Source organism: Lithobates pipiens, unplaced genomic scaffold (genome assembly GCF_037356315.1).
Source record: "Lithobates pipiens isolate NorthernLeopardFrog02 unplaced genomic scaffold, aLitPip1_a1.2 Scaffold_23, whole genome shotgun sequence".
NCBI lineage: Eukaryota > Metazoa > Chordata > Amphibia > Anura > Ranidae > Lithobates > Lithobates pipiens.
The window spans coordinates 324,719,421-324,734,878 of record NW_027507785.1 but is presented as its reverse complement, the minus strand read 5'-3'; the positions used below and the strand labels follow the sequence as shown (position 1 = coordinate 324,734,878).

The following is a 15,458-nucleotide window of genomic DNA, read 5'->3' as shown; positions in this document are numbered from 1 at the left end:
GATTCGGGACCTCTGATATGAAGGGGGGCTTCTGATATGAAGTCAGTTTTATCAAGGCAGTTGTGTGCATAGTCCAATGCTCAGGTTTCTCATTGGTAAGTAACATTTACAATTTTTTTTTACATTTCAAACTGGGGTGCCTCAAGATTTTGCATGCACTTAAAGGGTGTCGGGACTGAAAACAAAGTTGAAAAATGCAGCATCAGTGTGGGAAAATGAGCCCTACGAAAAGGTCCTCTCTCAGTAGACCGTCATTAAACTCAGTGTAGCCCTAAAGCTCCAAATCCATACCTCCCCACCTGATCTTTTGCTCTAAGCAGCTGCTAACAAAGCGTTAAAAAAACACATTACATGACCCAACCCCAGGCATGCCAGCAAAACATAGTGACAGCTCAGGGACAAGTTTTCACACGCATGGCATCATGTGAATGAGCAGACGAAAACACATTTGCCTTTCTACATCTCCAACATAAGCTTTATTCAACCTTAAAAAACCCCTCCCAGGCCATTCTTGGAGACCTCCTACCTTCTACCTGCAGCCTAAAGGAGGGAAAGGTAAAAGTAAGTCACTCTGGGGGAAGAGGCGGCGGAGGCGGAGGAGGAGGAGGAGGTGGAGGTGGGGGACTATGGTGCCTCTCTAAACTTTTGCAACTTCTTGGAAAAAATTCTGGAGCACTTTTTGAACACTAGAGGCTCCCTCATACTGTTTAGGGTCAGCTTTCTCTCTCTGGAAACAAATGTGCAGTTAATTATCATATGTATAAGTAAGTTTCAGGAAGGGGGCTGTGCTAGCCAAATCCCATCAGAGCCAAGAGCAAGGCAGTTTCTTATAGGGGGTGGAAAGCAGACCCTGAAAATAAAAGTGCAGAAGGAGAGCAGGCAGAGCAGGAGTGCAGACTGAGCTCTCAGCACTTTTATCAGCAGGACTGAGTGAGCCTTTTGTGAACAGAGGCTGGGATCTCTGGGAATAATATCCCCCTCCTTTCTCTCTCTCTCTCTCTCTCTCTCTCTCTGTGCATTCACCAAAAGCCCAGGCAGAAGTGAAATCCCATCCCCAAAGCCGGGATCCTACACCGAAAAACTTGGATCCATCTCTGGAGCAAGCTCTGTGACTTTATCCAAGACTTGAAATAAGGACTTTGTACCTAGGGAGGAGTGGTGGTGGTGGTGGTATTGGTGTTGGTGGTGGTGGAGGGGGGGGGGCAAAGTCACAAGCTCCCTGGTCTGCTTGCTGTCATTGACTGTGCGCAAAGCTGGGCAGCCTGGATCTAAAGAAGTTTGTCTCCAACTGCAACACCAGCATGCAGAACTACAAATATGACAAGGCGATGCCCCCCGAAAGCAGGAACGGGGGCAGCACCACTTTAAACAACAATAATGGCACTGGGAGCTGCAAGAGGATTTTGCTTATTTTTCTGGATCTGTTCTGCCTTGTTGTAGGTAAGTTAAAAAAAAAAACTTTTTAAAAAAAACTTTCTTGGCTTTACAGGAGCCTCCTGGCATTGAGTGGTGGTGCAGAGCCCTCATGCACCCTTTTCCTTTTGGCATTCTCCTCTTGACAGTCCATAGCTCTTGAGTTTCCTTGCATACAGAATGACTTAATTCTACAATAACTTTTCCCCTGCACTGTCCCTGGCTGGCTGCAATAAAACAGGGGCTAATGTTACAGTAACTACAAACTCCCCGCAGCAGGCTCTGCTTGAGAAAGACTTATTAGAAAAGTGTTAAAAAGTTTTCTAAAGTTTTGTTACTTTTTTTTTTTTTTTTTTACAAGCATGTGCCTTGCCTAAAAGATTGGTGCTTAATACATTTGTATATTTATTTATTTATCTGCTTCAGAAAAACTTATTAGAAAGTGTTAAAAAGTTTTCTAAAGTTTTGTTACTATTTTTTTTTTTCTTTACAAACATGTGCCTTGCCTAAGAGCCTGGTGCTTGGTACATTTGTATATTTAATTTATTTATTAATTTTTTAAGTTCAAAATAGAATTACGATTGAGAAAAAAAATCATTAAAAAAGCGTTTCAAAGTTTTTACAACAAAGTGCCTTGCCTAAGAGCCTGGTGCTTGATACATTTGTATATTTAATTTATTTATTAATTTTTTAAGTTTAAAATAGAATTACGGTTGATAAAAAAAATCATTGAAAAAGTTTTTACAAGAAAGTGCCTTGCCTAAGAGCCTGGTGCTAGATTTACATTACATTTGAATATCAAGTGTATTTACTATACATTATGTTCAAAATAGAAGAAAAAGTTATTAGTATTAAAAAGTTTTCTAAAGTTTGTTTAGTTTTTGTACACCCATGTGCCTTGCCTAAGAGCGTGGTGCTTCATACATTTGTACTTCTGATGTAATTATTTACTTTATGAGTTCAAAATATAATTATGAGTGTAGATCAGCTTGTCCTCAAGGGTTGCTCCAGGGCAACCAGGGTTCTGTTGAACTATAGGGTTCCTACAGAGGTTGCTAGGGGGTACCTTGAGCTGTGGCTGGTTGACCTCCCATCTGATGGTGCCTCCAAAGTTTCGGGTCCAATGCCACTCTGCAGAGCCAGCAGCAGCCAGAGCCAGCAGCAGCCAGAGCCAGCAGAGCCAGCAATAGTCTTTTCAGCTGTTTGTAACAATTTCTCTTTGGGATTATTAAAGTATTCTGTATTCTGCAAGGGTGACGTTCTTTCCACTGACCATCAATGTAAGGAGCATTAGGAAATAATCTTAGCAGGGGTTCCCTGAGACCTGAAAATAATTTCATGGGTTCATCCAACGCAGCAGTTCTTACCAGGGTTCTGTAGAACCTTAGGGTTCGTCCAGAGGTTGCAAGGGGCTACTTGAGCTGTGGCTGGTTGACCTCCCATCTGATGGTGCCTCCAAAGTTTCGGGTCCAATGCCACTCTGTAGAGCCAGCAGCAGCCAGCAATAGTCTTTTCAGCTGTTTGTAACAATTTCTCTTTGGGATTATTAAAGTATTCTGTATTCTGCAAGGGTGACATTCTTTCCACTGACCATCAATGTAAGGAGCATTAGGAAATAATCTTAGCAGGGGTTCCCTGAGACCTGAAAATAATTTCATGGGTTCATCCAGAGCAGCAGTTCTTACCAGGGTTCTGTAGAACCTTAGGGTTCTTCCAGAGGTTGCAAGGGGCTACTCGAGCTGTGGCTGATTGATCTCCCATCTGATGGTGCCTCAAAAGTTTTGGGTCCAGTGACACTCGGCAGAACCAGCAGCATGGCACCAATAGTCTTTTTAGCTGTTTGTAATGTTGACATTCTTGACCATGAATGTAAGGAGCATTGGGAGCTCTTCTTAGCAGGTTAAAAGTTATCTCATGGGTTCCTCCAGAGCAGCAGTTCTCACCAGGATTCTGTGGAACCTTAGGGTTCCACCAGAAGTTGCTAGGGGTTCCTTAAGCTGTGATGGATTGAACTCCCAGCTGATGATGCCTCCAAAGTTTTTACCACCAATATAAGAATTCATTTTAGCACAGTTTTGCTGAAACGTGAAAATTATTTCAAGGGTTTCTCCAGAGCAGCAGTTCTCAACCAGGGTTCTGTAGAACCTCAAGGTTCCTTCAGAGGTTGCTAGGGGTTCCTTAAGCTGTGGCCAATTGACCTTCCAGCAGCTTCCAAAGTTTAGGGTCCACTTGGCAGAGCCAGAAGCAAGACAACATAGATCTGTTTAGTTGTTTGTAAGATTGACATTCTTTCCACTGGCTGTCAATGTTAGGAGGATTAGGAATGATTTCATGGGTTCTTCTGGGGCAAAAAGTTTGAAAAAGGCTGGTGTAAAGACTCTACTTATTGAAGGCTTCTCTAATGTTGGTGATGACTGATGCAAGTTTTGACTTTTCGCATGTGTGTTTAATTGCTTGAAAAGGGAAAGTTATTAGTGGAAAGTACCTAGCGAGCCCTGATATGGCAGGAAATTATGAAAATGTTACTTGCTGATTGCCAGTTTATGGGATTGTATATGTTATCTGCTTCTGATGCTGTTTACCCTTACCCTGAAGGCACAAATCAGGCTTGAAAGTTTGTGTATGCATTTTTATATGTTTATATACATATAGAAAGAAGGAAATTGAGAGAGAGCTTTACAGTTGTAACTTTTTTTTTACATTTGTTATTCATTTATTTTTTGCGTGCAGATTTTTTTCAATGTACATAAACATCCCAAATACCATTTTTTCCCCCTGTCATGTGTTAAGAGCTTTCTGTGTGCAAATCTTAACAAATTAAGTTGTACAGGCTGTGTGGTCCCAGGGCAGAAGGGGGGGAATTTTGCATGGCTGAGAGGTTCTTAATCCCCTATAGGTTACAGGCTACTCTGCTGAAGCAATGGAAGGAGCTGACAGTTGGATCAATAGTTGCAGGCTTTGGTTTCAGTTGAGAAGCTGCAGTGAACCTCTGTTAGGGTTGTTGGTCTCTTATCAGATCTCTGTGGCTTCAAAGCAAAACTTTGCAGTTTTTCACTCTTGTATAGATCTCCCCACATTGTGCAAGGCAGTACCTCCTCCAGATGCAGGCAGAATTTTTGTAAAAATAGTCACTGACCCATGTTGTTGAATAGCCGACTTGCACCTGCAGCTGTTTTAACTTTACTAAACCCAACCGGGTTGTCAATGCCAGTCTCCACATTGCAAGTCTGCCATACTGTCCATTTCTTTTATGGCCAAATGCCTTATGCGTTATTCATAGCTTTAAAACACTCTGTCACAGCCATCCTACTCCAAAGGTCACGCTTGCAATGTTTATATGAAACACTAGTATGAATTGCTAGATTTTATTGCTAAGCTACAAGGCATTGTGGCAGCGAGAAGCCGAGGGTGATGTGGAGTATTTGGAGTTTGCTTAGGTAACTGAGCAGGTCTCCAAGAAAGAACTGAACTCATAAATCATTACATAATTGACATCTGGTTCGTATTGTTCCGTGCAACTGAGAATTCTGGGGATTGAGTGGAATTAGGCTCTTTAAACTTAGTTAAGGGTCCGCCTGACGTGCAGTCGAATTTGGCTCATGGCCATCCCGTATAGGGCGAGGAAGTCTTTGCCTCTGCCATTACTGGACCATAGGTTGCTGAAATCAATTTTTTCAACTTAAAAAGTTTGCAAAAGGTTTGTGTCAAAAAGATCAACTGCGCTGAAAAACAAAAGCCTTGGCGTTTGCACAAACGTTGGTTTTGCTGGCCCCTGTTGTCAGCTGTTTGGTTTGGCCATGGTGTGTTCACAATCAGATTAGTGTACATCTAGATTAAAGGTGCTGAGTCTGGATAATGCTATCATGTTCTTAAATTCTACAGATAAGATTGCGCTCTTTACTTGGGAATTATACGCTGTATACTTTCTAAATATAGGATTTAATCCAAAACTGTGCACTAAAACCACTAGGTAATCTTTAAATGATAATCCAAAGCTTGCTATCAAGTTGGGTATAATGGTTTAAGTTTGATGGGTGGGCAATTGTTTTTGCAGAAAATTTTTGTTCAATCTACTAGGCAGGGGCGGACTGACCATTGGGCCACTCGGGCACTGCCCGAGGGCCCCATGCCACTAGGGGGCCCCATCAGGGTTGCCAGCCTCGGTAAAACCGGGACAGTATGTAAAAATGTGTGTTTGTTTTTTTACATCTGTCTCTGAAATGTCCCTTACCGACATCCTTTTGGTCTAAAAATCCAGAGATTATAGCTGCCCCACCTCTCCAGTACCTTCTCAGCCAATAGAAACATGTCTGTGTATACTGTGTGATTGTATACTGTTTGTGTGTGTTTGTATATACTGTGTGGCCCCATCATCTCTGATTGCTTGGGGGCCCCATAATCTCCTATTGCCCGGGGGCCCCATGAGTTGTCAGTCCTCCCCTGCTACTAGGGCATAGTAGAGGGTTGTAGCATATTAGCCATCCATTAATGGGAGAAAGTAATGATGCTCTTTGTTAGTTAATAAAGGGATTTTGCTTGATCTCCAAAGGCTTTCTGCAGTCTACTAGGAAGCAATTTGTGCTTATCAATGGTGACAGTTGTCTTAATGTCCCTATGACCAGTTTATCGTTATCCGGTTCCCTCGAAGATGGTTTTACTGTCACTGGATTTTCCCAATGCTCATTTACTGCTGGTGGCTATGAAATAAGATGTTCACATTCTCAACGTGCAAGAGGTATCGAGTGACACCATGCAGGCGCTGTTGGACAATGCCAATGATGTGTTGACTAGTAATGCGTATCCTTAGAAGATATAAAGATCCTGATATCTATTTTCACCAAGCAGTAACTGCAAAACAGTTATTCATAGCTCCAAAGTTAAAACTTTATGGGGAAGATTTACTAAAATTGGAGCCCTCAGAATCTGGTGAAGCCAATCGGCTTCTAACTTCGGCTTGTTCAATTAAATTTTGACAATAAAACCTGGAAACTGATTGGCTTCTATGCAGAGAGCTGCACCAGATTTTGCATGCTCCAGCTTTAGTGAAAACCCCCCTCGCTGTGACTAGAGATTATGAAACTTGGCTGTCTCTACCTTTTAACTTCAAACCATAATATTTGGTGTCAAAATGACCCCATTCTAAACTTTAAAGAAAGAGGTGTCAGACTTAATAAGTCACTTTATGGTTCCCTAAGTTGACGTCTGAATTCGCCAACTGGATTTTGGTCTTGGCCAACCCATGCTGGCTCGAAGTCTAGTTCTGACACTTGAGTGTTGTTGAAGCTCCATGGGGTAGTCTTGCTACAGATCACTGGAAAACATTTGGATAGACAACCTTTTGTACTTCTGGTGCCCAGCTGAAAAATTTTTGAGACTCCTGGGCTTCCTAGGTCAAACTTTTATCACTGTAGTAGACGTGATAGGCTGGATCCGTAAATCACGATGGGGAGAAACTGGCTGTCATCAAGATGTTTGCTTTGTCAGGGGGTGGTGAGCATTTAATTAGCAAATTCAGCTCTTCATTACTGACAAATTCCTAAGCCTGAAATGGAAGAAGATAACTTTCTCGTCTGCAAACTTTGCATTCAGTGCAAAACTTCACCTTGTCCACAGACAGCTCATTGACTTAGTCCACCAGGGTGCATAGTCATCGTTTGGTTTAGCGGTTACCGGGGAGCAAATGATACCGGGAGCAAATCTGATTGTTTACCGATTATTTAAGGTTACACCGAAGAGCATGATCTGCTCGTCACTTGTCAAGTACATAATGATAATTAGTGACATAATTATGATTAGCCTTACTTAACTGTCAACTGTTTGAATTGATGCATCTTCATAATGGATCGTCTTGACAAAGGGATTAATTAGTGAATGTGGTGCATCTTAAAGAGATTCTACAAGGCAAGACAACATTCGCATTTGCATAACAAGCTGGAGATGGAGACAGCTTGGGGGTGTCAATTACAAAGAACAGGTATCCTGGTGCATTAGGACGACCATAGCAGACCAAACAAACAAACATGTCTTCGAAAAAACCAAAAAAAACATGTTCTATACAGCTGCTTTTCTATGATGACTTTTTTTTCTTATAGAATTGATACACAAATTTAGAAATGGTCTTAAAATTGGTCAACTGCGGAAAATTGCCTACTCAACTAGTGGACATGGTAATGATTGTGATGTTTTGTTTAAGACTTCTACCAGCTATTTTGTTGCCTGGTAGATAAGAAGGCCGTCAAATACTCAAAAGTGTGTTTGGTTTTGACTCGTCTTCAAAGAAAACCTTTTTAGGATAAAACTGGCTGTAAATTATACAATTTTCTTGTACAATGTTCCTTTAGATTTACAAAAACCATATAATATGAGGTCAAACCTAAACACTTTCAATTTGTATGCAATCAGGCCGGCCCTTGCACTGTTACTTTTTTTTTTTTTTTTTGAAGGTGCAAAATCCAGGGCCATCTTCCTTTTTCTTAAAGTGTTGGCACGTGCAGCACCACCGGCTTGCATATAATATCTAGACATGTTCTTCTTAAACTCTCATGTGTACTCATAGTACACAGTCCTCCAGAATTGTTAGAATAGTTCTTCCTTTAGTTCTGTACTCTCTTTGGATTGGTGAGGACTGTAGCTAAAAGCCCAAAGAGACATAAAGATGACAATGAGGACTTGATCTTCAACACAATACTGACATTCCCCTACAGCAAAAGCTAAAGCGGAGGTCCACCCTAAAGTGGACCTTCCGCTCATCGGAACCCTCCCCCCCTCCGGCGCCACAATTGGCACCTTTCAGGGGGGAGGGGGGTGCAGGTACCTGTACAGTACAGGTATCTGCACCCACTTCCGGCATTGCTATCTGCGGAAAGGGGCGTAGATTCTGCAGAATCTACGCCCCTTTCCGAAAGTCCCCCGCTGCCTGCTGGGAAACACACGGATCCCAGAGGCAGCGGGGACCATCCTTATTGCGCAGCGCAACTCGCGCATGCGCAGTAGGGAACCGGGAAATGAAGCCAAAAGGCTCCACTTCCTGATTCCCATACCCAAGATGGCGGCGGCAGCACCCGAGAGACGATCGAGAGATCGGCTTCGGATGCTGACATCGCAGGCTCGCTGGACAGGTAAGTGTCCTTATTTTAAAAGTCAGCAGCTGCAGTATTTGTAGCTGCTGGCTTTAAAAAAAAAAAAAAAAAACGGCGGAACTCCCGGCGGACTCCCGCTTTAATAAGAAACTTTGGGTCGGTTTTGTTTATTTTTTAAAGTTTTGAATAGTTTAGTGTCTATCTTTGTTTATAACTTTAAGTGGAACTAAACCTGCTGATTTCATGGTTTAAAAAAAAAACAGTTACATTTAAGGCATGCCGGGATCGCTAACTGTCACATTTGCTTGTGTCCTTAACCAAACTGTCAAATCATCTAGTGGCTGGTGTCGTTGCTGATCACATGTGCAGAAACATGGCAGTTGCAGATCAAACAGAGACTAAGGTGGCATTTAACTTGTCTGAAAAGGATAGGAGGGTTTGGTTTCCGCTTTAATATTTAATACATGAATAAGGAATCCCAGAGCATTATGGGCCAGCTTAAAATTCAACTCCGGGAATCTTGAAAATTATCCCTTGTAGTGGGGCTGTGCCCACACTGCAAAGGTTATTTGCTCATTTAGTCTAGGGCAGTGAGGGCGAACCTCGGCACCCCAGACGTTTTGGAACTACATTTCCCATGATGCTCATGCACTCTGCAGTGTAGTTGAGCACCATGGGAAATGTAGTTGCAAAACATCTGGGGTTCTCCATTACTGGTCTAGGGTATAGGACAGGGGTCTTCAAACTGTGGTCCTCCAGGTGTTCAGGAACTACAATTCCCATCATGCCTGTGAATGTCAGAGTTTTAAAATTCCTCATGGGATGTGTAGTTCCGCAACAGCTGGAGGGCTGTAGTTTAAAGATCCCTGGTATAGGAGAATCACTTTTACTTACCTGATTCTAAGATCCCCCAGAAGATGGCGCTCACATTCCAGCAGTGGACTGTTCCTTGGCATCATTACATCCAATGCAGGCTTATGGACTCTGCATTGCTATTGATGAAGTCAAGACCTTAGACACCTATAGCATAGGGTCAAAGATGGGTAAATTAATCTTCTTTAATAAGTCCCCTAGACCTAATTCTAGAGTTTTGGTTATTGAGCACTGTAAACAACAAGTAGCAAGGTGACAGAGGAGAACATTGCAACTAAGTTTTATTTAACAAGTTTCCTAGAACTTAATGAGTAATTAACTATTGCAGTGTGGGCACAGCCCCAGTACAAGGGTTATTTTTTTAGCTTCCCAAGGTGGAGCTTTAAGAGAAATTACACCAGAAGTAGCTCACTTTTAGGCACAATGTCCACCATTGAATCCTCGGATAAAGATCTTGTGTGTGAAAATGTCAGCTTTAGCTATTGAGCACTGTAAACAACAGGCAGTATGGAGACAGAGGATATAATGTTAAATACATGTAAGGGAGAAGATGGGTAGGTAAATCTTCTTTAACAACCAGTCCCCTAGACCTAAACCAGCACAGCCCCACTGCAAGGATTAATCTTTAAGAGAAATCATATCAGAACGATGCCCCCTGTTGAATCCTCTGATAAGGATTGTGTGTGTGCGTGTGTGTGTATTTCAGCTTTAGCTACTGAGCACTGTAAACAACAGTTAGTAAGAAAACAGAGGATAAAATGGCAAGTATGTTTATTTAACAAGTCTCCTATAACTATATGAGCAATTAACTCTTGCATTGTAGGTGCAGCACAACATGCAAGGGATACATTTCACATTTCCCAGGGTTGAGCTTTAAGAGAACTCACACCAGAAGTAACTTGCTTTCAGGCACAGCGTCCTTTACTGAATCCTCCGATGAGGATCTTGTGTGCGCAAATTTCAGCTTTAGCTACCGAGCACCCTTGCATTGTAGGCGCAGCACCACATGCAAGGGATACATTTCGAATTTCCCGGGGTTGAGCTTTCTGAGAAATCACACAAGAAGTGCCTCCCTTTCAGGCTTTGGGTCTCTCGCTGAGTCCTTGGATGAGGATCTTGGGTGTGCAAATTTCAGCTTTAGCTACTGAGCACAGTTACGAATTTCCCGGGGCTGAGCTTTAAGAGAACTCACACCAGAAGTAACTTTCTTTTAGGCACAGCGTCCTTTACTGAATCCTCCGATGAGGATCTTGTGTGCGCAAATTTCAGCTTTAGCTACCGAGCACTGTAGGCAACAGTTAGTAAGAAGACAGAGGATAAAATGGCAAGCATGCTTTATTTAACAAGTCTCCTAGAACTAAATGAGCAATTAACCCTTGGATTGTAGGCGCAGCACCACATGCAAGATATACATTTCAAATTTCCCGGAGTTGAGCTTTAAGAGATATCACACCAGAAGTACCTCCCTTTCAGGCTTTGCGTCTCTCGCTAAGTCCTTGGGTGTGCAAATTTCAGCTTTAGCTACTGAGCACAGTTACGAATTTCCCGGGGCTGAGCTTTAAGAGAACTCACACCAGAAGTAACTTGCTTTCAGGCACAGCGTCCTTTACTGAATCCTCCACTGAGGATCTTGTGTGCGCAAATTTCAGCTTTAGCTACCGAGCACTGTAGACAACGGTTAGTAAGAAGACAGAGGATAAAATGGCAAGCATGCTTTATTTAACAAGTCTCCTAGAACTAAATGAGCAATTAACCCTTGCATTGTAGGCGCAGCACCACATGCAAGGGATGCATTTTGTATTTCCCAGGGGGTGAGCTTTAAGAGAAATCACAGCAGAAGTACCTCCCCTTTCAGGCTTTGTGTCTCTCGCTGAGTCCTTGGATGAGGATCTTGGGTGTGCAAATCTCAGCTTTAGCTACTGAGCACTGTAGACAACAGGTAGTAATGAGACAGGGAGAAAGTGAAAAGGAGCCTAGCTCTGAAGATGCTAAGCAATTAAAAACTGCATCATATTTTCATATATTATTTCATTAAAAATTTATAACAAAACCTTATATAATTTATAAAAAAAAAATAGAAAAAATAAATAAAAAATAAAAATGATTTATTTCTTGCCTATAATAATTTAAAAAAAAAAATGCATAAAACCACTTACCGTAACATTCTCATTGACCACCCTGGAAAATGTCCTGAAAATGCTTTGAAAATGCATCTGAAGCATTCTTGGTCAGTATGGGGTGAGCTTGAGGTTACACAGCCTGGTACAGCTATGCACAGCCAACCAGAGGTGTATATAATGGACTCCGGCACCCCCCCACCCCCCCCCCCCCCCAGGACCCCCGTTTGCTCAGCTCTGTATGCAGGTCCAGGACTTTAGTTGAGGCGGTGAAAGATTGACAGGTGCAAACACTTGTGAGCCATCCAGCGCCGTGTACGCAGCCATGATTAGAGGACTTTTAGAAACGACATTTTCCAGCTAAACATTTTCTTAGATGGTATCACGAAATTAAAGTTGGTCGGAAAATCCTAGGCATTTCACCAATGCGGAGCGGCAGACTGAACTAATTTCACCCACCCAGTTAATAATATTTACAGAAATGTTTCTCTTTTCCTGTCTTAGTGCCGTGGAAGAGGTTTGAGGACCATCTGGAAGAATTTTAGCCTAGCAATGTAGGGCAGTAAGTGCTTAATCCTTCGCGGGGCTGGGAGAAGCCAACATTTTAGAAAGTAGAACTTTAAGTGAAAAAAAAACAAACAAACCTATAACTCTATATTTACTAAGGAAAAGCTACTTTTTAACCACTTCAGCTCCGGGAGATTTAACCCCCTTCATGACCAGGCCAAGCTTTATTCAACCACAAGCAGCCTACAGGGCCGCTGATAAGGCACTACAACTGGTCCTCTTGTACTGGGCCCAGACCTCATCTGCTAAACGGGGGGGGGGCTGGGGTAGCTTTAATGTTTATTTCTGCCTAAAAGAATAGACCACACCCACTTCTACTTGCTAATCAAGACTTAAATTACATTTCCCTGGGCCCCATCATGTCAAAAGCGGGGCCCAGGAGGTGGGAGAAGAGGAGGGACTTTTTTTTTTCATTTGCAGGGCGTAGGCAGATAAAGCCAATGAAGCTGTTCAGGAGGGGGGGGGGGGGCGGGTCAGGAAGGCTGTACGGGGCACCATGGTTTCTAACAGCAGCCCTGGCAGCATACAGCATATCTGCACCTGGGAACGACGCGTTTCACCCCAATGGACTCATTTGTACGGATCAGGGGTCTTCAAACTATGGCCCTCCAGCTGTTTAGAAACTACAATTCCCATCATGCCTAGTCATGCCTGTGAATGCCATCGTTTCACAATGCCTCATGGGATGTGTAGTTCCGCAAAACACCTAGAAGGGCCGTAGTAATTTGAAGATCCCTGGACCAGATCCTCACGGTGAAACGCGTCACCGAGGGGGCCAGTAACAAGACAGGGGCATGCTATCTGCTGCTACTGGTTAAATAAAGATTTTACAAAGTAGTAGAGCTGCACAATTAATCGTTATCGCGATCTTGACTAAAGTGTTTCACAATTCTTTCTATGCAAAGAACTCTCTCCGCTCTTCTGAAGCCACAGCCTTCAAAAGAAAGGAAGAGAAAAACCGGGCAGTCTGCCAAGAATCAAAACATTCTTTAGCAGCTGAACTTAAGTATAAACATTGTAACAATTTGTCAATGGAATAGACTGTGTGTAAGTGAAAAAAGTCTCACTTTACCACTTAAACACTAAACCTTCTTCTGACATTTGTTGGTTACAAGTTAAAATCATTTTATTTATTTTTTTTGCTAGAAAATTACTTAGAACCCCCAAACATTACAAAAAAAAAAAGAGTAGTATATATATATATATATATATATATATATATATATATATATATATATATATATATATATATATATATAGACACCCTAGAGAATAAAATGGTGGTTGTTGCAATATTTTATGTCACACTGTATTTGCGTAGCGGTCTTTCAAATGCAATTTTTTTTTTTATTACTTTAATGAATAAAAAAAAAAAACTAACCAGTAAAGTTACCCCATTTTTTTTTGTATAATGTGAAAGACCGGGAGGTATGCGATGCGGGAATCCGCTGCGGATTTGCGGCGTTCCCGCATCGCTCCAGTGTGAACCCAGCCTCACAGTTGGTTATAATCTTGTTATTAGGAGCGTGGGTCGGCTCCCTTGCCAACACCTGACCCAGCCACAGCGGCCACAGCGGCACGCGGTGGATGGTGTTGCTTGGCTCAGATCATCTGAAAGTGATGAGCAGCTGGCGGAGTGATTATTATTATTATAATACGGGATTTATATAGCGCCAACAGTTTGCGCAGCGCTTTACAACATGAGGGCAGACAGTACAATTACAATACAACTCAATACAGGAGGGATCAGAGGGCCTTGCTCATTAGAGCTTACAATCTAGAAGCTGGCATACAGACGGGGGGGGGGGGGGAGATGCTGAAATAGACTGGAGAAGATTAGCAGCAAAAAAAGGATAAAAAAAAAGTAAAAAAAAAAAAAAGTACAATACACAGAGCTTTAGCAAACAAAATGACATCCAATCAGGGCTCAGATGTTCTGCACCTCGCTGCGGCCATCTGGGTAGTCACCATCTGTAAACACAATAAACCAGAGTCAATATATAAGCCGAGACCAGACCAAAAAAAGGTGGGGGAGGGGGGAGGGGGCCCATTACGGGAGCCTAATGAGCCTAATATGCCCAGCTTTTCTTGTGGTCTGACATGGAAGAGAAGTTCAGACCTTCTTTCCTTCATTTTTTATTTATTTTTTGGCTCTTAATTACTTCTTCTTTCTGGGGGGCGGTTGGATCTTCCCGCTGGTCTGCGGAGGGGGGTTACGGCCACTGCGCAGACGCGCTTGACATGGTCTGGAAACTGACGGTTGTGTGATATATAGAGGAGGGGGGGGGGGTTCCATTTTTCCAGAGCTCTGCCACTTGATTCCCTGGAAAAAAAATATAAATGTGTATTAAAAAAAATAAAAAGCGAATGAAGGGCGTTCGGCTGACAGCGCAGCTTTGATGTGAACGGTGAAACACGACACTCAAAATATTTTATTTTGTGCATATTTCTTAAAATGACCTTACATCTGGGTGTGACATCTGGGTGTGGCATCTGGGTGTGGCATCTGGGTGTGGCATCTGGGTGTGACATCTGGGTGTGGCATCTGTAAAATATATTCTAATTACACAGTTTGTACAATGTACACTTTTTTTTATTTTATTTTAGATGATCAACTTAGGATGATGTGGGAAGGGTTGGACCCTCTGTTTGGTTTTTATTGCTCAGAGGCATACCAATATTATAAAGGAGAGCAAAACTGCTTTAATGCTTTGCGAAACAGCCAACGCGTTTCGGGGCATAGCTCAGTGGCGGCCCATCCATAGAGGGCGCACGGGAGCCGCCTCCCCTAGCCAATGCATCTGGCCCCCTGATCTACATATCAGTGGCGCCGGACCATGGATTCCAAAGCGTGTTTTTTTGAAGCACCTGATTAGAGCCGGAGGCTCCAATAGGCTTAAAAAAAAAAGGGTGAGCATTGCGCTCCGAGCCCACCCAGTTGTGTGACTATAGCAAATTATTTTTTTAGCTACTTTTACAGAATTATGGTGAAGGTAAAGTGTATCTAAAGTCAGTACTTTATTAGACTATATATATATATATATGCATATTAATACACACTATGCATTCTATAAATGTAACAATTATATATATATATATATATATATATATATATATATATATATATTATGCAATGCTGTCATTTCATATACAAATTATTCAAATGAGCTTCCGTAAAATAAGCAAATATTGTCTAAATCCGTCCATCATGATATTCTTCTTGACTCTCGGTGTGTATTTCTCCCAGATCTGTGCAGTGATCCAGTGTGAGACTTCCTGTAATAGAGACCGCTCACTGCTGCTCTCTCTCCTTGTGGAAGGTGACTGGTCTTGTCTCTGCCCCCTCCTGTAGTTTTTCTGCAGGCAGCATGTAGTGGGTGGTGCCTGCTGAGGCCCCTCCCACAACTCT

At 42.4% G+C, this 15,458-nt stretch overlaps 1 protein-coding gene across 2 annotated transcripts in view; it reads left to right on the top strand.

Moving 5' to 3' along the window:
* Positions 1-646: 646 nt before the first annotated feature.
* PLPP3 (phospholipid phosphatase 3) overlaps positions 647-15,458 on the top strand; it is a 104,012-nt gene continuing 89,200 nt past the window's right edge. The window contains exon 1 of one of the 2 annotated variants that reach the window (XM_077450657.1): positions 647-1,440. In XM_077450657.1, the coding sequence (XP_077306783.1) occupies positions 1,302-1,440 (139 nt within the window). In that variant the 5' untranslated portion in view covers positions 647-1,301. The remainder of the gene's footprint in view (positions 1,441-15,458) is intronic. The other variant, XM_077450656.1, reaches the window with a different exon arrangement.